We start from the raw sequence: 17,875 nt of genomic DNA, 5'->3' as shown, positions 1-17,875 counted from the left end.
TGTCACTCACTTTTTTTTCTTCAAAATTGAGTTCGCTATTCTTGACTATATAAATGTTAAAATCAGCTTGTCAAAAACTTATTTAGAATATTGATTAGAATTACATGGGGTTTTTAGGTCGTTTTGGGGAAATTGTGATCTTTATGGTATTTATTATATCTGGGAATGTGATTCATCTTTTAAAAAGACTTTATATATTCTTTTATATTCTTCAAGCAGATTATTCTATAAATTTCTCCATGGAAACCTAAAATGTCTTTTGTTGGTTTATTTTCTGGGTACCTTATAGTTTTTATTGCTATTGCTAATGGGATATACTTTTCCCATTATATTTTCTAAGTTTTTTGGTAAGAACACTACTATTGTTGATCTTGTATCTACCAACCTTACCTACTTTCTTGATCTCTTCTGTTAGTTCTTTTAGTCTATGTATTTGTTACTTCTTTTAGTCTACATGGGAAATCCAAGAGAATTACATCCATCTGCAAATAAAGATAGCATCACCCCTTCCTTTCTAATTTTTATACCACCTTTTTTCTTGTCTTGTCTCACTGCATTGACTTGGATATCTAGGGCAGTGTTGTGTAGAAAAGTGGGTATCTTTGTTTTGCTCCGTTTTTTAAAAGGGATTCTTCTAAAGTTTTGACATTAAGCAACACAATTGCTTTATCTGTTTCTGTCAGTTCCTTTTGATTTTCAGAATTCCGTAAGAATTTTAAAAAAATTATTATTGAACTTTTTTCTGAAATTAAACATATACTTCTTTTCTAGGTATTGAGATAGATTCTCTGATTTTTCTCATTCATGTGCTAATGCACTGTATTAGTTTCATGTATTTGCTGATGTCAATTCCTTACATCATTTGTGAAGCAGTTTGCATAAGAAATGGGCTGAGCCTTGAAAATTTGATAAAACCTTCTAAGATGGTATTGAAGTAGGTGGATGGATTTTTTTAGTTACTCTTTTCTAATTCTTTCATTTTTATAGAAAATTATTTCATTCAGCAGCAGATATTATATAGAAAAATGAAGGAAAAGATTTTTAAAATTAAAAGAAAATTATTCATTTCATATGTATCAGATTTATCAGCATAAAGATACTATACCTACAGTGTTTTTATTGTTAAAAGCATTCCTTCTTTGTAGTTATTTCCTCTCTTTTTGTTCCCAGTACTGTTTATTAGAGCACTTACCTCCCTGCACGGACATCTTTCATCCCTCCCTTAAATCAGTTACACCTAGCTTTTTGTCATCTGTCAGTCTGCTCAAAAAGAGTATTTTATCTTGTTAATCCTTTCTATTGCTTTTCCCTGTTTTACTAATAACGTATATTTTGTCATTATTTTTTTTCTTCTGTTTTATTGTGTTTACTCTTTGCTTTCTTCATTTATTTTAAGACTTTCTTCTAGGCATATAAGGATATAAATTACTCTAAGTACTGTTTCTGGCAGATTTTGACATGGATTACTTTCATTGCCATTCAGTTTTAAAAATTTTGTGATTTCCATTGTGATTTCTTCTGTAACCCATGATTTATTTAGGAAGTATATGTTTTAAGTTTCCAAACAAAAGGATTTCATTTTAACCTTTAAAAAACAAAACAAAAAAAAAAAAAAAAACAACTATTGATTTCTAACTAAATTGCACTGTTGTTAAAGAATATGTAAGGTTTGGTGCAGTGATTCACATCTGTAATCCTAGCACTTTGGAAGGCCGAGGCGGGTGGATCACAAGGTCAGGAGATTGAGAACATCCTGGCCAATATGGTCAAACCCTGTCTCTACTAAAAATATAAAAATTAGCTGGTGTGGTGGCCTGTAATCTCAGCCACTTGGGAGGCTAAGGTAGGAGAATTGCTTGAACCCGGGAGGCAGAGATTGCAGTGAGCCAAGATCGCACAACTACACTTCAGCCTGGTGATGGTATTGAGTGATAGAGTGAGACTCTGTCTCCAAAAAAAAAAGAATATGTAGACTGACTTTGGGAGGACAATGTGGATGGATCACCTGAGGTTGGGAATTTGAGGCCAGCTTGGCCAAAATGGTGAAACCCCATCTCCGCTAAAAATACAAAAATTAGCTGGGCGTGGTGGCTCATGTCTGTAATTTCAGCTATTTGGGAATCTGAGGCATGAGAATCGCTTGAACCTGGGAGGTAGAGGTTGCAGTGAGTGGAGATCCTGCCATTGCACTCCAGCCTGGGCAGACAGATTGAGATTCCATCTCAAAAATAAAAGGGAAGAAAAAGAATACACTGTATATCATCATTTCTTGGAAATTTGTTACTTGTATCTTGTTACACATTCAATTTTTGTAGCTCTTCCATGTTTTCATGGAAAGAGAATACATTCTCTCTTTATGAAAAGCCATTATACACACTAGAAAACATGTTAAAATATTTATTAATTTTGGATTTGTCAGGTTCTCCTTATTCTGATTTTTTTCTGTTTATATTTCTGAGCTATATTGCATACCAATATGGCTGTGTACATACATGTTCGAGATTGATTACTTTTCTTGTTGAATTTCTCTTTATATTATTTATTGACGAACTTAAGTTTTAAAATATTTCATTGTTTTATTGTTATTTCTAGACCAGGTTTATTCTTTTTAGAATTCATCTGGCATATGATTTTCTACATTTTTTTAACTTTTGGTGTAATTTTACTTTGAATACCTTTTGTGCAATATGTAGATGGATTTATTTTAATTATTGTGGCTACTATGATCTTTGCCTTTTCAGTAGGCTTACTTTGTTCACATTCTGTCGTTTCAACTTCATCTTACACTAGGTTTTATTCCTTTTCACAGCGATGTAGCCACATTGCCTTTTTAAAATGTCTTTAAAAATGGCAAACTCTTCAACTCCATACCTTTGAACATATAATTTTTAATTTTTGAATGGTTTTTTACCACTTTCCTTTTTCTTATGATTCAAACTTTAGTTAAAATGCTTCCCTTCTTTTTTTTTAAGAGAAGCTTTTCTCTGACCAATTCCATTTTAAATATAGACCCCACCTCCCGTTATTTTCTGTCTTAGTTCCTTATTTTTCTTTCTTTTATTTTTTATTTTTACAGTACTTAGAAAGGTTATCTCATTGTGTGGACATTAGTGATGATTCTAGTATTAATATCTATTAGTTTTATTATTTTATTTATATGTTAGTTACATGATATTAGTTGTTAAAGGGTGAAAAAAAGAAAAAAGGGTAATATGGTCAAGAGGGGGTATTTCATGGTTGGGTTACCTGAAGCAAATTGAGGGAAGAAATAAAGATGATTCATGATGGAAGAAAGTAAGTATAGGAGTACCTTCACAGAGGAAATGGAATCTCTAGGGCTCTAGGGAAGGGTGAATTAAGTTTAACTGCCTAGGTTTTTAAGGTGAGAAAGAGGTTAAACAAAGAATTACTTGAATCAGACCTGATTTACTGAGTAAAGAGTGGAGAATAAATAGTTGAGAAGGCGTAGAATACTTGTCAGGTGGCATGCTCCCAAGAGAACAGGGATGAGGCTCCAATTTTCCTTTGACCTTGTCATGTTTCTGGTTCTGTGTATTCATTTTAGTATCTTCTGGCCCATAACAGTAAGGGAGATAGTAAGTAGATTGATGCAGGGGCTGGTTTAAGTTACATTGTGTCTGATTATGTTGATGTTGAATACGGGTGAAGGCAACATTGATCTAAGGTACAGAATCTTGGCTGTACTGAACACTCTGTTAAGAACCAGGTTTTTATTCCAACTGTGTTCTGAACCTGCTCTGTAACTTTGGGCACAATTTTGACTTTCCCCTGAATCAGAAGAAGTTGACCTTAATAATCTCCAAAGTCTCCTAAAATTTTTTTTAGTGAAAGTATATGAAATAAATGGGGTGATTAAAGGTTCAGGTAAAAGTGAATAATAAGTGACAAGAAGTAAGAACATGGTGTAGAGCTTGTAGTAAAGATTTACTTCCCCATCCACATGTAACACTGCATACCCTTACATATCTGTATTTGTAGAACCCCTTATCTTCAGTGCTCCTTCCCAAATCTGATCTCATTTTAACAATTTAAAATTTAAGTTGATAGAGATATAAATGAATGTTCCCATTTACATATGAGCCAGGTAGAAGAAAGAACATGGACTTTTAAGGCTAATTCCAGTTGTGAATTTAAAAGTGTTATTGGCACACTAACCTCTTTAGCCCCATTTTATAGCCCGATTTTTAGCCCTCATCTGTGAAATGAGGGAGGTTGGACCTAGTATGAAAACACCTGAATTTTACTTATAGGCAGATTTCTAGATCAGTAAAATATAATAGTTGTTATGTATCCATATTTTATCAAGAGATTTGATATAACCTTTCTGATTATTCCCTTTAGAGTAGAATTAGTAAATGAGTGACAACACACTGTTGAATTTGTAACTTGGAGTTATCTGATGAGATGACACAGGATTCTGTCCTCAGTGCAGTTTTTATTTCACCATTTTTAGCATTGCTGTGGATAAATATATTGATGGCTTGCTAATCAAATAACCAGTATGTTGGATAACAAATTCAGGGACTCAGCAGGCTTTGATTAAGTGCCAAATATGACAAATGGAGGCCCCACGATTCCTCTAGAGCACTCCTCTGGTTGGGCCAACAAGCAGTGCTGCAGAAAGATAGGAAACAGGGGCTTCCTCAGATCTTGCATTCACATTGCTTTCTGTGTGACTCTTGACCCCACATTTCTATAAGTATAAAAAGTATTGTGAATTGTCTTTCTCCCTTAGTCATGCTGTTTCATTCCCTGAGGGAACAATATTATTAGGTGTGTTTTTATTATTAGGTGTGTGTGTGTGTGTGTGTGTGTGTGTGTGTGTGTGTGTGTTGAGACAGAGTCTTTCTGTCATCCAGGCTAAAGTGCAGTGGCATGGTCTGGGTTCTCTGCAGGCTCAAGCGATCCTCCTACCTTAGCCCACACCCAGCTGATTTTTGTATTTGGCTGGTCTCGAACTCCTGAGCTCAGCGATGCACCCAACTCTGCCTCCTAAAGTGCTGGGATTACAGGCATGAGCCACCTTGCCCAGCCATTATTAGGTTTTTTAAATGATCTTTTCATAAAAATGTTATGCCAATGTAAGCAAATTATGTGTGGATATATTTTTCTCCCCACTTTCCCGTTTTATACAACTGGGTGTATATTATTCTGACCGTTCTGTACCTTGTTTCTTTTTTTTTTTTTTTGAGACAGAGTTTCGCTCTTGTTACCCAGGCTGGAGTGCAATGGTGCGATCTCGGCTCACCGCAACCTCCGCCTCCTGGGTTCAGGCAATTCTCCTGCCTCAGCCTCTTGAGTAGCTGGGATTACAGGCATGCGCCACCATGCCCAGCTAATTTTTTGTATTTTTAGTAGAGGCGGGGTTTCACCATGTTGACCAGGATGGTCTCGGTCTCTTGACCTTGTCATCCACCAGCCTCGGCCTCCCAAAGTGGATTACAGGCTTGAGCCACCGTGCCCGGCCACTGTATTTCTTTTTTCTCATTACAGTCTTCATTGGAATTTTTTCCATATCAGTGTGATCATTTCCTTTTATATGGCTACAGGGTATTACTTTGTAGCTTATATACCACAGTTTAGTTAACAGGTTCTCTACTGATGGACATTTTAGTGTTGTTCAGACTTTATCACAAGCAGTACTGTAATCTATAACTACTCAATTCCATAGTTTTATCTGTTGGATAAATTCTTAGAAGTACTGTTGCTAGGTCACAGGGGGATTTGACTTTCTAGTGTCAGTGCTGTCCTTCCTGTCCGTGTTTTATATGATCTTAGAAAAAATTGAATTTATTAGTTGGGAAGGAATTTAGTCATTATCAAATCCAGTGATTCTCAAAGTGTAGTCTTTCAGCCAGGAGCAGCAGCAGCATCACATGGAAACTTGTTAAAAATGCAGATTTATGGGGCCCACCCTAAACCACCGGAATCAGAGCCCCAGGGGCCCAGCAGTCTGCTCTAACAGGTGCTTTTACATATATGGAAACGGATCACAGTGATCAAATAACTTGCTAAAAATTATATAGTTACTGGTGGCTTCTGTTATATCTCTACTATAACTGCCTATTTTTCTTTTCAGTGTCTCTTTTAAAATGACATTTTGTTTTTTAAGTTATCAATATAAAAAATTCTTTATTTGATTTTGTTTTTTTTTATGTCTTTATGCTTCTCAACTCTGTTTTTTTGGGACATAGCAAATTCAAATGAATACTATTTTGAAATTTTTGTAACAATTCTTTAGACTTTCTTAAACCAATTATTAAATTAGCTCCCCCTTATTTTGCATGTACAAGTCTTTTGATGTTTCTCCCAACATCTTTTTTCTTTTCACTCCTTTCCAGTTACCATCCCACCATTCCTCTATGTAGAATTTCCACACTACATCCTCTCTTAACCACATCTGTCCCTTGCCTCGTGGTTTCTCTTATTTCTTTTGTTTACACTATTAAACTCTATTTTTTTCTTTTTCCTTTTAAGTTCTATTTTCTTTTAAATTGACCCATAATAATTGTACATATTTGTGAGCTACAAAGTGATGCTTTGATACCGGTATATAGTATGTAATGATCAAATCAGGGCAATTAACACCTTTAATTTGTTAATCACCTCAAACACTTATCACTTCTCTGTGGTAAGAACATTAGCTGTTTTAGCTATTTTGAGATATACAATGCATTTTTGTTAACTAGTTACCCTAATTTACAATAGAAAACTAGAACTTATTGTTCCTCTGATAATCACAGTTCTCTCTGCTTATATGAGATCAGCTTTTTAAGATCCCACATATGAGTGAGACCATGTGGTATTTGTCTTTATGTGTCTGACTTATTTCACTTAACATAATGCCCTTCAGGTTCATCCATGTTGTCTCAAATGACAAGATTTCATTCTATAACTTAACAGTATTCCTCTGTGCATTATATACATTTTCTTTATTCATTCATCCCTTGATGGACACTTAGGTTGATTCCATATCTTAACTATTGTGAATAATAATGAATAAACATGGGAGTGGAGATAAGTCTTCGAAATACTGAGTTCATTTCCTTCGGATGTATCTCCAGTGGCGGGATTACTGGATCATATAGTAGTTCTATTTCTAATATTTTTCATAATTGCTGTATTAATTTACATTCCCACCAACATTGTATAAAAGTCCTCTTTTCTTCACATTCTTGTCAACACTTGTTAAGTGTTATTTTTTTTGATGATGTCCATTTTAATTGGAGTGAAGGGATATCTTACTGTGGTTTTGGTTTTCATTTCCCTGATGATTACTTATGTTGAACGTTTTTTAAAATATATACCTGTTGGCCATTTTCATGGCTTATAAGAACCAAGCGGTGGTGGCGGGGGGAAAAATCACACTACCTGACTTCAAAATATACTATAAAGCTATAGTGATCAAAATAGCATAATACTGACATAAAAACAGACACAGAAATCGATGGAACAGAACAGAAAGCCCAGAAATAAATTCACTCATCAACAGACACTTAATTTAAAAGAAGGTGCCAAGAGCACACACTGGAGGAAAGAATAGTCGTTTCAATAAATGATGCTGGGAAACTGGATTTCTACATGTAGAGGAAAGAAACTAGACCCGTGTTTCTCACCATATGCAAAACCAACTCAATGTAAAAACTTCTTACAAGACCCCCCCAAAAGTATGAAACTACTATAAGAAACCATTGGAGAAATGCTGCTTCACATTCATTGATCTGGACAAGGATTTTAAAAATAAAACTTAAAAGGTCCAGGTAATAAGAGCAAAAATAGAAAATGGGATTACATCAAACTAAAAAGCTTCTGCACAGCAAAGGAACTGACCAACAGACTGAAAAAGTAACCCATAGAATAGGAGAAAATGTTTGCAAACAATATGTCTGACAGGGGATTAATACTTGGAATGTCTAAGGAGCTCAAGTCAGTAGCAGAAACCAACCAGATTAAAAGCTGAGCAAAATACCTGTGTGGACATTTCTCAGATTTTTGTTTGTTCTTGTCTGAAGCATTTGTATATTCCAAATTGAAGAAATCACTATTTGTTAGCCTTTCTATGGCATTTTGTTTTTGTTATTATTTGTATTTTTGTGCCTGGCTTTATTTTATTCATGTCCTTTCATATCAGTCTTTCTAGTGAATATGCTCCTTGAGGGCAAGGACTGTGTTTTACTCAGTGTCACTTCAAGCTCCTTGTACCATTTTTAGATAAATGTTGGTTGTATTTATTCCCATACACAGTTAGGAATTGGTGGAATAGAGAACATCCTCTGTGGCTACAGTTTACATTTATTTCTCCCACCAGCTTCTTATAAATAAACTAGAAACTACATGGGATAGTGGGCATGAATAGTGATAAGTCAGCTCAAACCCCCTTAGGTGAAATTTGCAGCTGAAATGTAAGCCAGTCCACAATCAGTAAAACTATATTTTGGTCCTATTTAATATGCCAGGCATAATGTTGTATGTAGAAGATGGTATATTTCTAGTGTCATTTTCATAAAGGATAGCATGTTTACTATTACCTGTAGATGTTTATGTGCCTTTTTGCTTTTTGTGAACTTTTTAAACGTAGAAGTATGCTATCAAGGGTTTTTAAAACTTTTTTCAAAATTCTTACACAATTGTGTAGTCACTGCCTTGAATTTACTCTTGTCATGCTGTATATCCAAATACCAAGACTGGGTGTTTCCTATTGGTGAAATGTTATATTTTGGTGAAACAAAAAATGTTACCTAAACATATCAGTCAGAGAAAAATATATATGTGTCATTGTGTGATAGAGTAACATTTTATTTCACTATTTTCCTTCCAAGCATTATAATTTTATACTTGAAACAAAATTTATTATTATTTTTGAGTAGTAATCCATATGTACTTTATAATATTTTAGAGAAGTTTTGAAAAGAAGTGGCATCTTGGAGATGACTTAAAAAATGGTGGTTGCTTGTCTTTATTTAGTGAAAGTGATTTTATTTCATCAGGCAAATGTTCTTATGAGATATATATGTTATGGCTAGCTTAGGGCCAAAGTTGACAATTTTGACAAAAATGTGCTGAGGGGTTGCCTTCTGATCTTGTTTGTAAGCCACTTGTTTTTGAGACAAGGGTCTTGTTCTGTTGTCCACAGTGGAGTTCAGTGATGTGATCACAGTTCACTGCAACCTCAAACCCTTGAGCTCAAGCAAGCCTCCTACCTCAGCCTCCTGAGGAGCTAAGACTGCAGTCACACATCACCATGCCTGGCTAATTCATTTATTTATTTTTGGTGGAGATGGGGTCTTATGTTGCCCACTCTGGTTTTGAGTTCTGGCCTCAAGTTATGCTTGTGCCTCAGCCTCTCAAAGTGATAGAATTACAGGTGTGAGCTTTTGTACTGAGTCAGTGGGACACTTTAAAAAATAAGTCTTTTAAGTGTTTATTCATTTATTTGACTTATTTTGAGTGCTAGACACTGAGACGATAGAAAAATATTCCAATTTTTTTTTTTTTAAATATCCAATCTCACTCTGTTGCCCAGGCTGGAGTACAGTGGCATAATCTCAGCTCACTGCAACTTCCACCTTCTGGGTTCAAGCAGTTTTTGTGGCCCAGCCTCCTGAGTAACTGGGATTACAGGCATGTGCCACCACACCCAGCTAATTTTTGTATTTTTAGTAGAGACAGGCTTTCACCATGTTGGTCAGGCTGGTCTCGAAATCTTGACCTCGTGATCTGCCCATCTAGACCTCCCAGGCATGAGCCACTGCGCCCGGCCAATTCATTCTGTTCTTAGGTGTTTCTAGTTGGCATAAGGGTTAAATTTTATGCAAATGAAACTGGAAACATTTTGTACAGTAACTTTAAAACGTTCTTAATGCAGCATATCTCTATTTCCAGACTTATCTGGCAGCTAAGTTTGTCAGTAATGAATTAGAAGTTTCTTTTTCGCCCACAATCAATTAGAAGTCAGCCTTACTAGACAGTGGATAAAGTAAAGCTGTATTTTATCTGTAGTTCCTGTTTCTAGCACCCATTTCCTACCAAAATAGAAAGTTGAGTTTCTCATTCTCTCTTTTGTAGTGAGCATTTGTCCTGTGCTTTCACATTCTTTCTGCATGGAGAAAGTAATGTATGCACAAGTGTGGAGATTGCCCAGCACCAGCCAATTTATTTGATCAATGAGGAGCATATACACATGGCTCAGTCTTCACCTGCACCATTTCAAGGTAAGTACGATGTTCTGCTCTCCACCCCTATCCACCAGCGAGTAGAAAACCATCTTGCCCAAAAAAGTTTTGCAGCGTGAGACATTATCTTAAACAGACATTTTAAAGCCAAGCATAAGGGTCAGTTTTTGAAGAAAGGAGAAAAGATTAAGTCATAAAAGTATATTAGTTTTTTGCTGAAGCTTATCGAATGTATAACATGGTCTTATGTGTATTCTTTTGTAAGAATAAAATGTAGAATTTCCTTCAGAACAGAAGGAAATCAATAAATACTTGAAAAATATAATTCAATGAGTAATTGACCATAGTCATAAATTAAAGGTTTCCATTGTTATGTTTACTAACAAGGTTTTAGGAATGTAATGGTTAATAGAAGATTACCATTAAATTTAGTATTTGAAATTTCAACCAGAATCATAGTTCTGGAATTCCTAGTGTACAGTTTCTTCAGTGATGTTATTACCTTTATTTTAAACTGCTTTGGTAATAGGCATTTAGTTGTAATTTAACTAATACATTCGTATTTTTATTAATTCTCAGCTTTACCACCTAGATATCACCAAAATAACTTCATGTCTTTTTGATCTGAGCATTATAAATCTTTGTTTTGTCTTTGGAATTCAGGATGCTCTGAGAATAACAGATTTTAAATGTTATAATATTAGATTGAACCATATGGAAACAGTCTTTTTTTGGTTCAGTCTAATATGTTATTACTAGAGATGTCTGGTTGAAATAGTCTTAGCATATCACACAATACAATTTTCAAAAACACATATTTTAACAGACTTGAGTAAAATATTTTAATTGCTATAACAGTCTGTCATGAGCATTTAGCCTCCATTTTATTTATTTTTTGTTTTCTATAAACTATTCTGATTTAATTCAATGAAAGCATCTGTTTCTTGCCCCAAAGATAATACAATTTTTTTTTTGAGGTAAGAGAGAGCATTGAATTCACATTTAGCTGTGTCCTAATTTTTAACTCCAGCTCACCTACTGCAATACATTGTAAGCTGTGTAAAGTGGGGTGTTTAGTGTACGCACTACTAGAAAATTCAAAACGCAGTTTTTTTCTTTTCTATCAACCACAGCCATCAGAACCAATTCTTAAACTGTACAGTGCAGATTATACAGTATTTCCAAATTATGACTTGTCAGAATTTAAAAAATACTGTTTTCTTGAGTGTAAAGTGCTGAGGACCATCTGACTTCATCCAGCTTTTCATCATTCACAATAAAAGCATTTAGTTATGGTAGTAATAGTAGGAATAACTAGTCATGAGGGAAGAGAATTTCCTTTCTAATCTTCAAAATTGGGGACGATAATATTAGGAATACCAGGTTCCTATAGACCACTTTTAATTTTTTTGATTTTGTCACTAATGGAAGTCATAAAATACTTTTGTGGAATATTATTCTGCTTATTTTCCATGATTGGTGTGGAGGAAGACCATACTAGGCAGTTGCTGGCCTTAAGAATAATTATGAACATAATTATCTGAATTGATGTGGGAATTTCCTGGAAGCATTATTGCAAAAAATTACCCTTGATTAACTCTGTTAGTTGGAGTATTTTTATCCCATTTGGATCATTGAGGAACAGCAGAAAGACTCCACAATACATATGACGTCTATAGCTATCTCTCTCGATTGATGTGACATATCATCTACCTCTTAAAAAAAAGAATAAAAGAAAACATTCCGTTAAATGACCATGTTAAAGATTAGGATTGCTGGGTACAGTGGCTCACACCTGTAATCCCAGCACTTTGAGAGGCCGAGGTAGGCAGATCATGAGGTCAGGAATTCGAGACCAGCCTGGTCAGCATGGTGAAACCCCATCTCTACTAAAAATACAAAAAAATTAGCTGGGCATGGTTGTGTGCACCTGTAATCCCAGCTACTCAGGAGGCTGAGGCAGGAGAATGGCTTCAACCCAGGCGGCGGAGGTTGCAGTGAGCCGAGGACTCACCACTGCACTCCAGCCTGGGCTATAGAGCGAGACTGTCTCAAAAAAAAAAAAAAAAAAAAAAAAAAAAAAAAAAAAAAAAAATTAGGATTACGAAAAGGTGGCCTTTATCTCCTTAGAAAAGTGTTATTTGAAAGATTGAAGTACTAACTCCAAGGCTATGAACTGGCTGGGTAATCACTGTGTCTCACTCAGTGAAAATGACATCAAGGTCAAATACTGAAAGAAGATAGAGGACTTTGGGTCCTTTACTTTGAGTTAAATAAAATGTTACTTAGAGTTGTTTTATCAACAAGCCTCTAAAACAGTCAAAACTGAAATGATAACTATTATGCTTCAAGCTTTTATACATTTAGACTTTCCCAGTATTTGAAATTTTCTATATATGTTATTCTTTGATTACTGCAGATGTTTAGGAAGTCTCAGGAACCACAAGAGTGTTCAAGTTTTAGGCAGCGTTTTGGATATGTGTATTGAATGATTTTCTTCTGTTTTGGAAGATTCAGTGTTTACATTGTACAGGCTATTATTAAACAGATGCGTATATGTTTCAAAGCATAGCTGTCTGATAACATTATACTATTCATATTTTGTTTCATTTAAAAATTGTGGGAGGTGAGAGACATATAAATAATAAATATTAATTTAAGAAACTTAAAAATATCATACTTTTGTGGCTGAGGCAGGAGGATCTCTTGAATCTAGGAGTTCAAGGCCACCCTGAGCAACATAGTGACCCAGCCTCTACAAAAATAATTAAAAAAAATTTTATTTAAATCATACTTTAAATAGGAAATAAAGAACAATGTACATTAAGTGATACTGTAACCTAAAATTACCACATATTTAGTGTTGCACTTAAGTAGGAATTATTTCTCTAATGTATAGCATATGTTTCTCCTCCCCTCCATAGTACTGGTAAGTCCTTATGGCTTAAATGGGACGCTGACAGGCCAAGCATACAAGATGTCAGACCCAGCCACTCGCAAGTTGATCGAGGAATGGCAGTATTTCTACCCGATGGTGCTAAAAAAGAAAGAGGAATTGAAAGAGGAAGATGAGTTGGGATATGATGATGATTTCCCTGTGGCAGTTGAAGTAATTGTTGGTAAGAGAAAATATTTTGCCTGAAGAACTTTATTCTTCTTCCTCTAATTTAAAAAGATAATAATTCAGATTCATCAGAAATAATCTCCATAATTTTCCTGTCTTTTAAAAAAAATTCTCTTGACACAATGATATGTGCTTAGTAGTTATCTTGCCTGAAGCACCCAAGGTCCCTATATTCCAAATGCTATTACGATCCTGTTGGAACACATGTTTCAATAGCTATTAACTTATGAGAGAATGAAGCTTATCACTTTTGGCAGCACTTCATGAGCATCTCATTTTCGCCACTGAGCTTTGACCACTGGAATAATAAAATATGGAGTCTTGTGTGAATTCTTTCTCAGTCCTGGTTCTCTCCTTGTTCTCTTTGCTTATAGGTGGTGTTCGGATGGTTTACCCTTCAGCATTTGTTTTGATCTCTCAGAATGACATCCCGGTTCCTCAGAGCGTTGCCAATACTGGAGGCCACATTACAGTTGGGCAGCAAGGGCTTGGTAGCGTGAAGGACCCAAGTAACTGTGGGATGCCTCTGACCCCTCCCACCTCTCCTGAACAGGCTATCCTAGGTGAGTAGGACCCAGGAGTGTCCTGGGTAGAAGAGAGCCCAGACAATTGTATAGTCTCCCTGCCATGGAACAGGTGAGAAAACAGAAATTCCTATTGGAAAAGATGGAGGTAGTAGAGTAACATAAGGATTTTACAAAATGGAGAAGAAAGACTGTAAGCAAACAGAATTCATATACTTCAGAATTTTTACTTCTGTCCATATTAGTCTTTATTGTTATTAAATGGTTTAGATTCTCGCTGGGTGACATCTGTAATCCCAACACTTTGGGAAGCCAAGGTGGGTGGATCAAGAGTTCAGGAGTTCGAGACTGGCCTGGCCAATATGGTGAAATCCTGTCTCTACTAAAAATACAAAATCAGCTGGGCGTGGTGGTGCATGCCCCTAATCCCGGCTACTCAGGAGGCTGAGGCAGAAGAATTGCTTGAACCTGGGAGGTGGAGGTTGCAGAGGGCCGAGATCATGGCACTGCACTCTAGCCTGGGTGACAGAGCGAGACTCTGTCTCAAAAAAAAAAAAAAAAAAAAAAGTTTAGATTCTCTTAAGGTTTGCACACACACATCTGCCCCTTTACGTATGTGTGTGTTCATATAGACAAAATGTAGGTTGCTTTTTAAAAAAATTTTAGCAATTGAAGAATGCTAAATTAGAGAATGTCTGAAGCCTCAGCCCCGGTGGCCATTGTCAGCCAGGGACAAGCCTTGGACAACTCTTTCTCTGGTAGGCATAAAGTTCGGCTAGTGTGTAGAAGCTCTGAATAAATACTTTTTCCTATCAGTAATGTGTCTGCATTTAATAATAATAAATATTAATTGTTTGGGACAGTTTTGACAGTTGGAACTGCCTGTCTTCATGGAAAAATTTAGAAATTGTTTAAATTGGGAGCATTTTTGCCCTCTTTGTTGAGTAGTGTATTTCCTATATTAACTTTGTTATCATTGTAATTGACCTCATTTTAATTAGAAATGTGGTCAGTATGGAAGGGACAGTCATGATACTTGAGCTGAAGTGAGATTCTTTATTTATAAGCATGGAACGTGGGCCAAGCTGGCAGGAACATTAGAGTAAATAAAGCCTTGGCAGCTAAACTTTGAAAAGAAACTAGCATGATACATACATAATCCTCATGAAAATTACCATAGTAAGACAAAATTTCAAAGTTTCTAGCACGATGCTTGGCAGATAGTGGGCATTCAATAAATGTTCATGGTTAAAGAAGATATTGGGGAAAAGCATAGACTTTGTAATTGAACACATTTAGCTATAAAACCTGGCTATATCTTTTACAAGGTGACTGACCTTGTTAATTCTCATACTTTTTCTGAATCTCAGTTTCCTTTTCTGATAAAAGCATACTTTATTGGGTTGTTATACATATAAGGTAATATATACAAGTGCTTTGTAAACAGTGAAATCATATACAAGTGGTAGCAATAATTTAAAGCAATATTCAAAACTCATTTTAGCACACATTATTAAATTATCTGGAGGAAATTATTAGATGTTTTGTGGGAAACATAGAAGTGGACAACATGTCTCTGTTAAGAGTCATGTATTTGCTGAGTTGGTTAAAAAAAAAAAAGTACATTCAAGGCCAGGCACGGTGGCTCATGCCTATAATCTCAGCATTTTGGAAGGTTGTGGCAGGTGCATTGCTTGAGCTCAGGAGTTTGAGACCATTCTGGGCAACATGGTGAAATCCCATCTCTACAAAAATTAGCTCAGCATAGTGACAGATGCCTGTGGTTCCAGCTACTTGTGAGTCTGAGGTGCGAGGATGGCTTGAGCCCAGGAGGCAGAAGGTTGCAGTGAGCCAAGACAGTATCACTGCACTCAAGCATGGGCGATAGAGCTAGATCCGGTTTCTAAGAAATAAAAAAAGTGCTTCCAGCTCTCATTTGGTAGAGCAGAGAATTTGGATGATTCCTTGTCAAAGGATTTGTGATCCATCAAACTATATTAAACTATAAAAGAACTTTTACAGTCTTCTGTAGCAATCATCATAAAGAAGATATGCTAATAGAAAAATTAGAATTATCAGTATTTTGAAAAGTTTTTAATTTCATATCACAGTTTGGATTTCTAACAATTGTACTACATTATTAAATTACCCACTTTTGTTTATCTATTTGTTTTTTGTTTTGCTCTGTACCTAGTGAAATTTGTATTCACCTTAAAATTGAAGGCCTGCTGTGTACATGATGCTTTGACCTCTGATCAGTACAGAACTCTTAATAGTCATAATTCAGAATCAAGAAGTTTTGGTTATGGGGGATTTCAGTGTGGATTAATTAACTATGGATTTTCAAATTCCTTCCTCCTTAACTCTGTATGGTCTTGTGTTATGCCTTGGATAAGTAAATCCCCTGGTGTCGCCTTATCCCTTAAACGCACAAAACTGAGCAGAAGCTCCTGATATCTTTGCAGTAAAATGAATTTGCCTAAATTTTCCTGTCATAGGATGTTGAATTATAGATTATGAGTCTTAGTGCCGCATCAGAGAAAATCTTGGTCAGCCTTGACATTCTGTAGTTGAATGCCATATTTTTCTAGATATAGGACAGAATGGGATACTTGCCCTCTAAAAATCACTAAGATTCTCCTGAATTAGCAGAGGGCTTAGGGGGGCCAAATAGTTTTAGTGACATTACTCATACCTTATCTGGATTGGTATATCTACTTGCCTCTTCCATATACGATGTACAGAGGTAACTGCAAGTAACATTCAACATGCATTTTAATAGCTTGGAGTAACAAGTCTTGTTTAATTCCATCTAAGATACCACTCAGATTTTATTTCAGTCATTAAGTGCTACTGAAAAGCTTCAACCTAGCTTTAATCAGAAAAGTTTCTGTGGCTTGTTTCTCCCTACTCTTTCCTTTATTGGTCATAAATTGTTTCCTTATGTTCTCATGGACATATGGTCTCTTTAGCTATATGGTAGGACCATATTTTGGGGAGAAGGTCTTTGTTATCTGCTTCTGTTTATTTCTTGTCTAGTTTGTCTACAGTTTTATAATTAGTGTTTGAAAAGCAGTTGTAAAATGGAAGTGGATTCTTTTGCATCATGAACCAAGTTTGGAAGTTTTAAAATAAAAGGTAGCAATGAAAGTTCAAATTTCTTTTGTACAGAAGTTCAAATCTCATTTGTAATATGGTAATAACTTCTATCAGAAACAAGAGAGCTTCATTTTCTTAGAATATAAGCATTTGAGTCTTGTCTTTTAAATAGAGGTAAGCCTGACCATTCAGCTCATATTATAATCATAATCTTGCATTGATAACAAGAATATTTAATTTGTGTTATAAGGTTATTTCTTTCTTTTTCATCTTAACTTTGGTCAAGATGTTTTGTGTCATAATTCTATTGAGAAGAAAACCCATCATATACTTACTAAGTCAAATAGATGAACGTGATTCAATCAGAATTTAATACTGGAAATTGACTTAGTTATTTTTTTATATTAGAAATAGTAAAATACTCAAAATGTAAATAACAATCAGTATCATCAACAATCATAATGAAATAGTTGAAAGAAATAGACCATATACATAACTTTGTTTGGAAAAACTTGTTACTAGAGAGAAACCAGTGAATTTTTAATCCTCTGAAATAAAATGTCAAGACAACCTCTTTCAGTGTTTTTGTGTTAAGGTTTAAATGCATAGTGTCAGGCATAAGGACAAACAGTACCACACACAAATTTGAAATTTGACCTTGTTAAAAGCTTTGTGCCATTACTTCTTTTTTCTACCCAGGGCACTGTGTGCTGATGTTGTACAGCCATTTAGCTACATGAGTATAAAGCTCCCTCTACTGTTTTCTTTTGCCTTGAAACTCATTGACTGTGTTAAGATTTAAACATTTAAAACAATCAGTAGAAGTTTGCATCTTTAATATTGTGATGTATGAACCCTTCCTTCTAAGTTGTGTCCAATACACGTGGAATAGGAGTGCCTCAGTATGTGTGTGCCCTTATGGGTGTGTGAGTGTT

General features: G+C 35.3%; 1 protein-coding gene across 4 annotated transcripts in view; it reads left to right on the top strand.

Annotated features, from left to right (window-relative positions):
- The window catches only part of MED13L (mediator complex subunit 13L), a 306,319-nt gene that overhangs the window by 233,829 nt on the left and 54,615 nt on the right, over positions 1-17,875 (top strand). For all 4 annotated transcript variants that reach the window (XM_035257744.3, XM_035257743.3, XM_078337398.1 and 1 more), the window contains 3 exons: positions 10,087-10,232; positions 13,118-13,312; positions 13,692-13,880. In XM_035257744.3, the coding sequence (XP_035113635.3) occupies positions 10,087-10,232; positions 13,118-13,312; positions 13,692-13,880 (530 nt within the window). The remainder of the gene's footprint in view (positions 1-10,086; positions 10,233-13,117; positions 13,313-13,691; positions 13,881-17,875) is intronic.

The sequence above is a fragment of the Callithrix jacchus genome, chromosome 9, assembly GCF_049354715.1.
Source record: "Callithrix jacchus isolate 240 chromosome 9, calJac240_pri, whole genome shotgun sequence".
NCBI lineage: Eukaryota > Metazoa > Chordata > Mammalia > Primates > Cebidae > Callithrix > Callithrix jacchus.
Note: the sequence above shows the minus strand (reverse complement) of the source record. Positions and strands in the feature narration are given on the sequence as shown.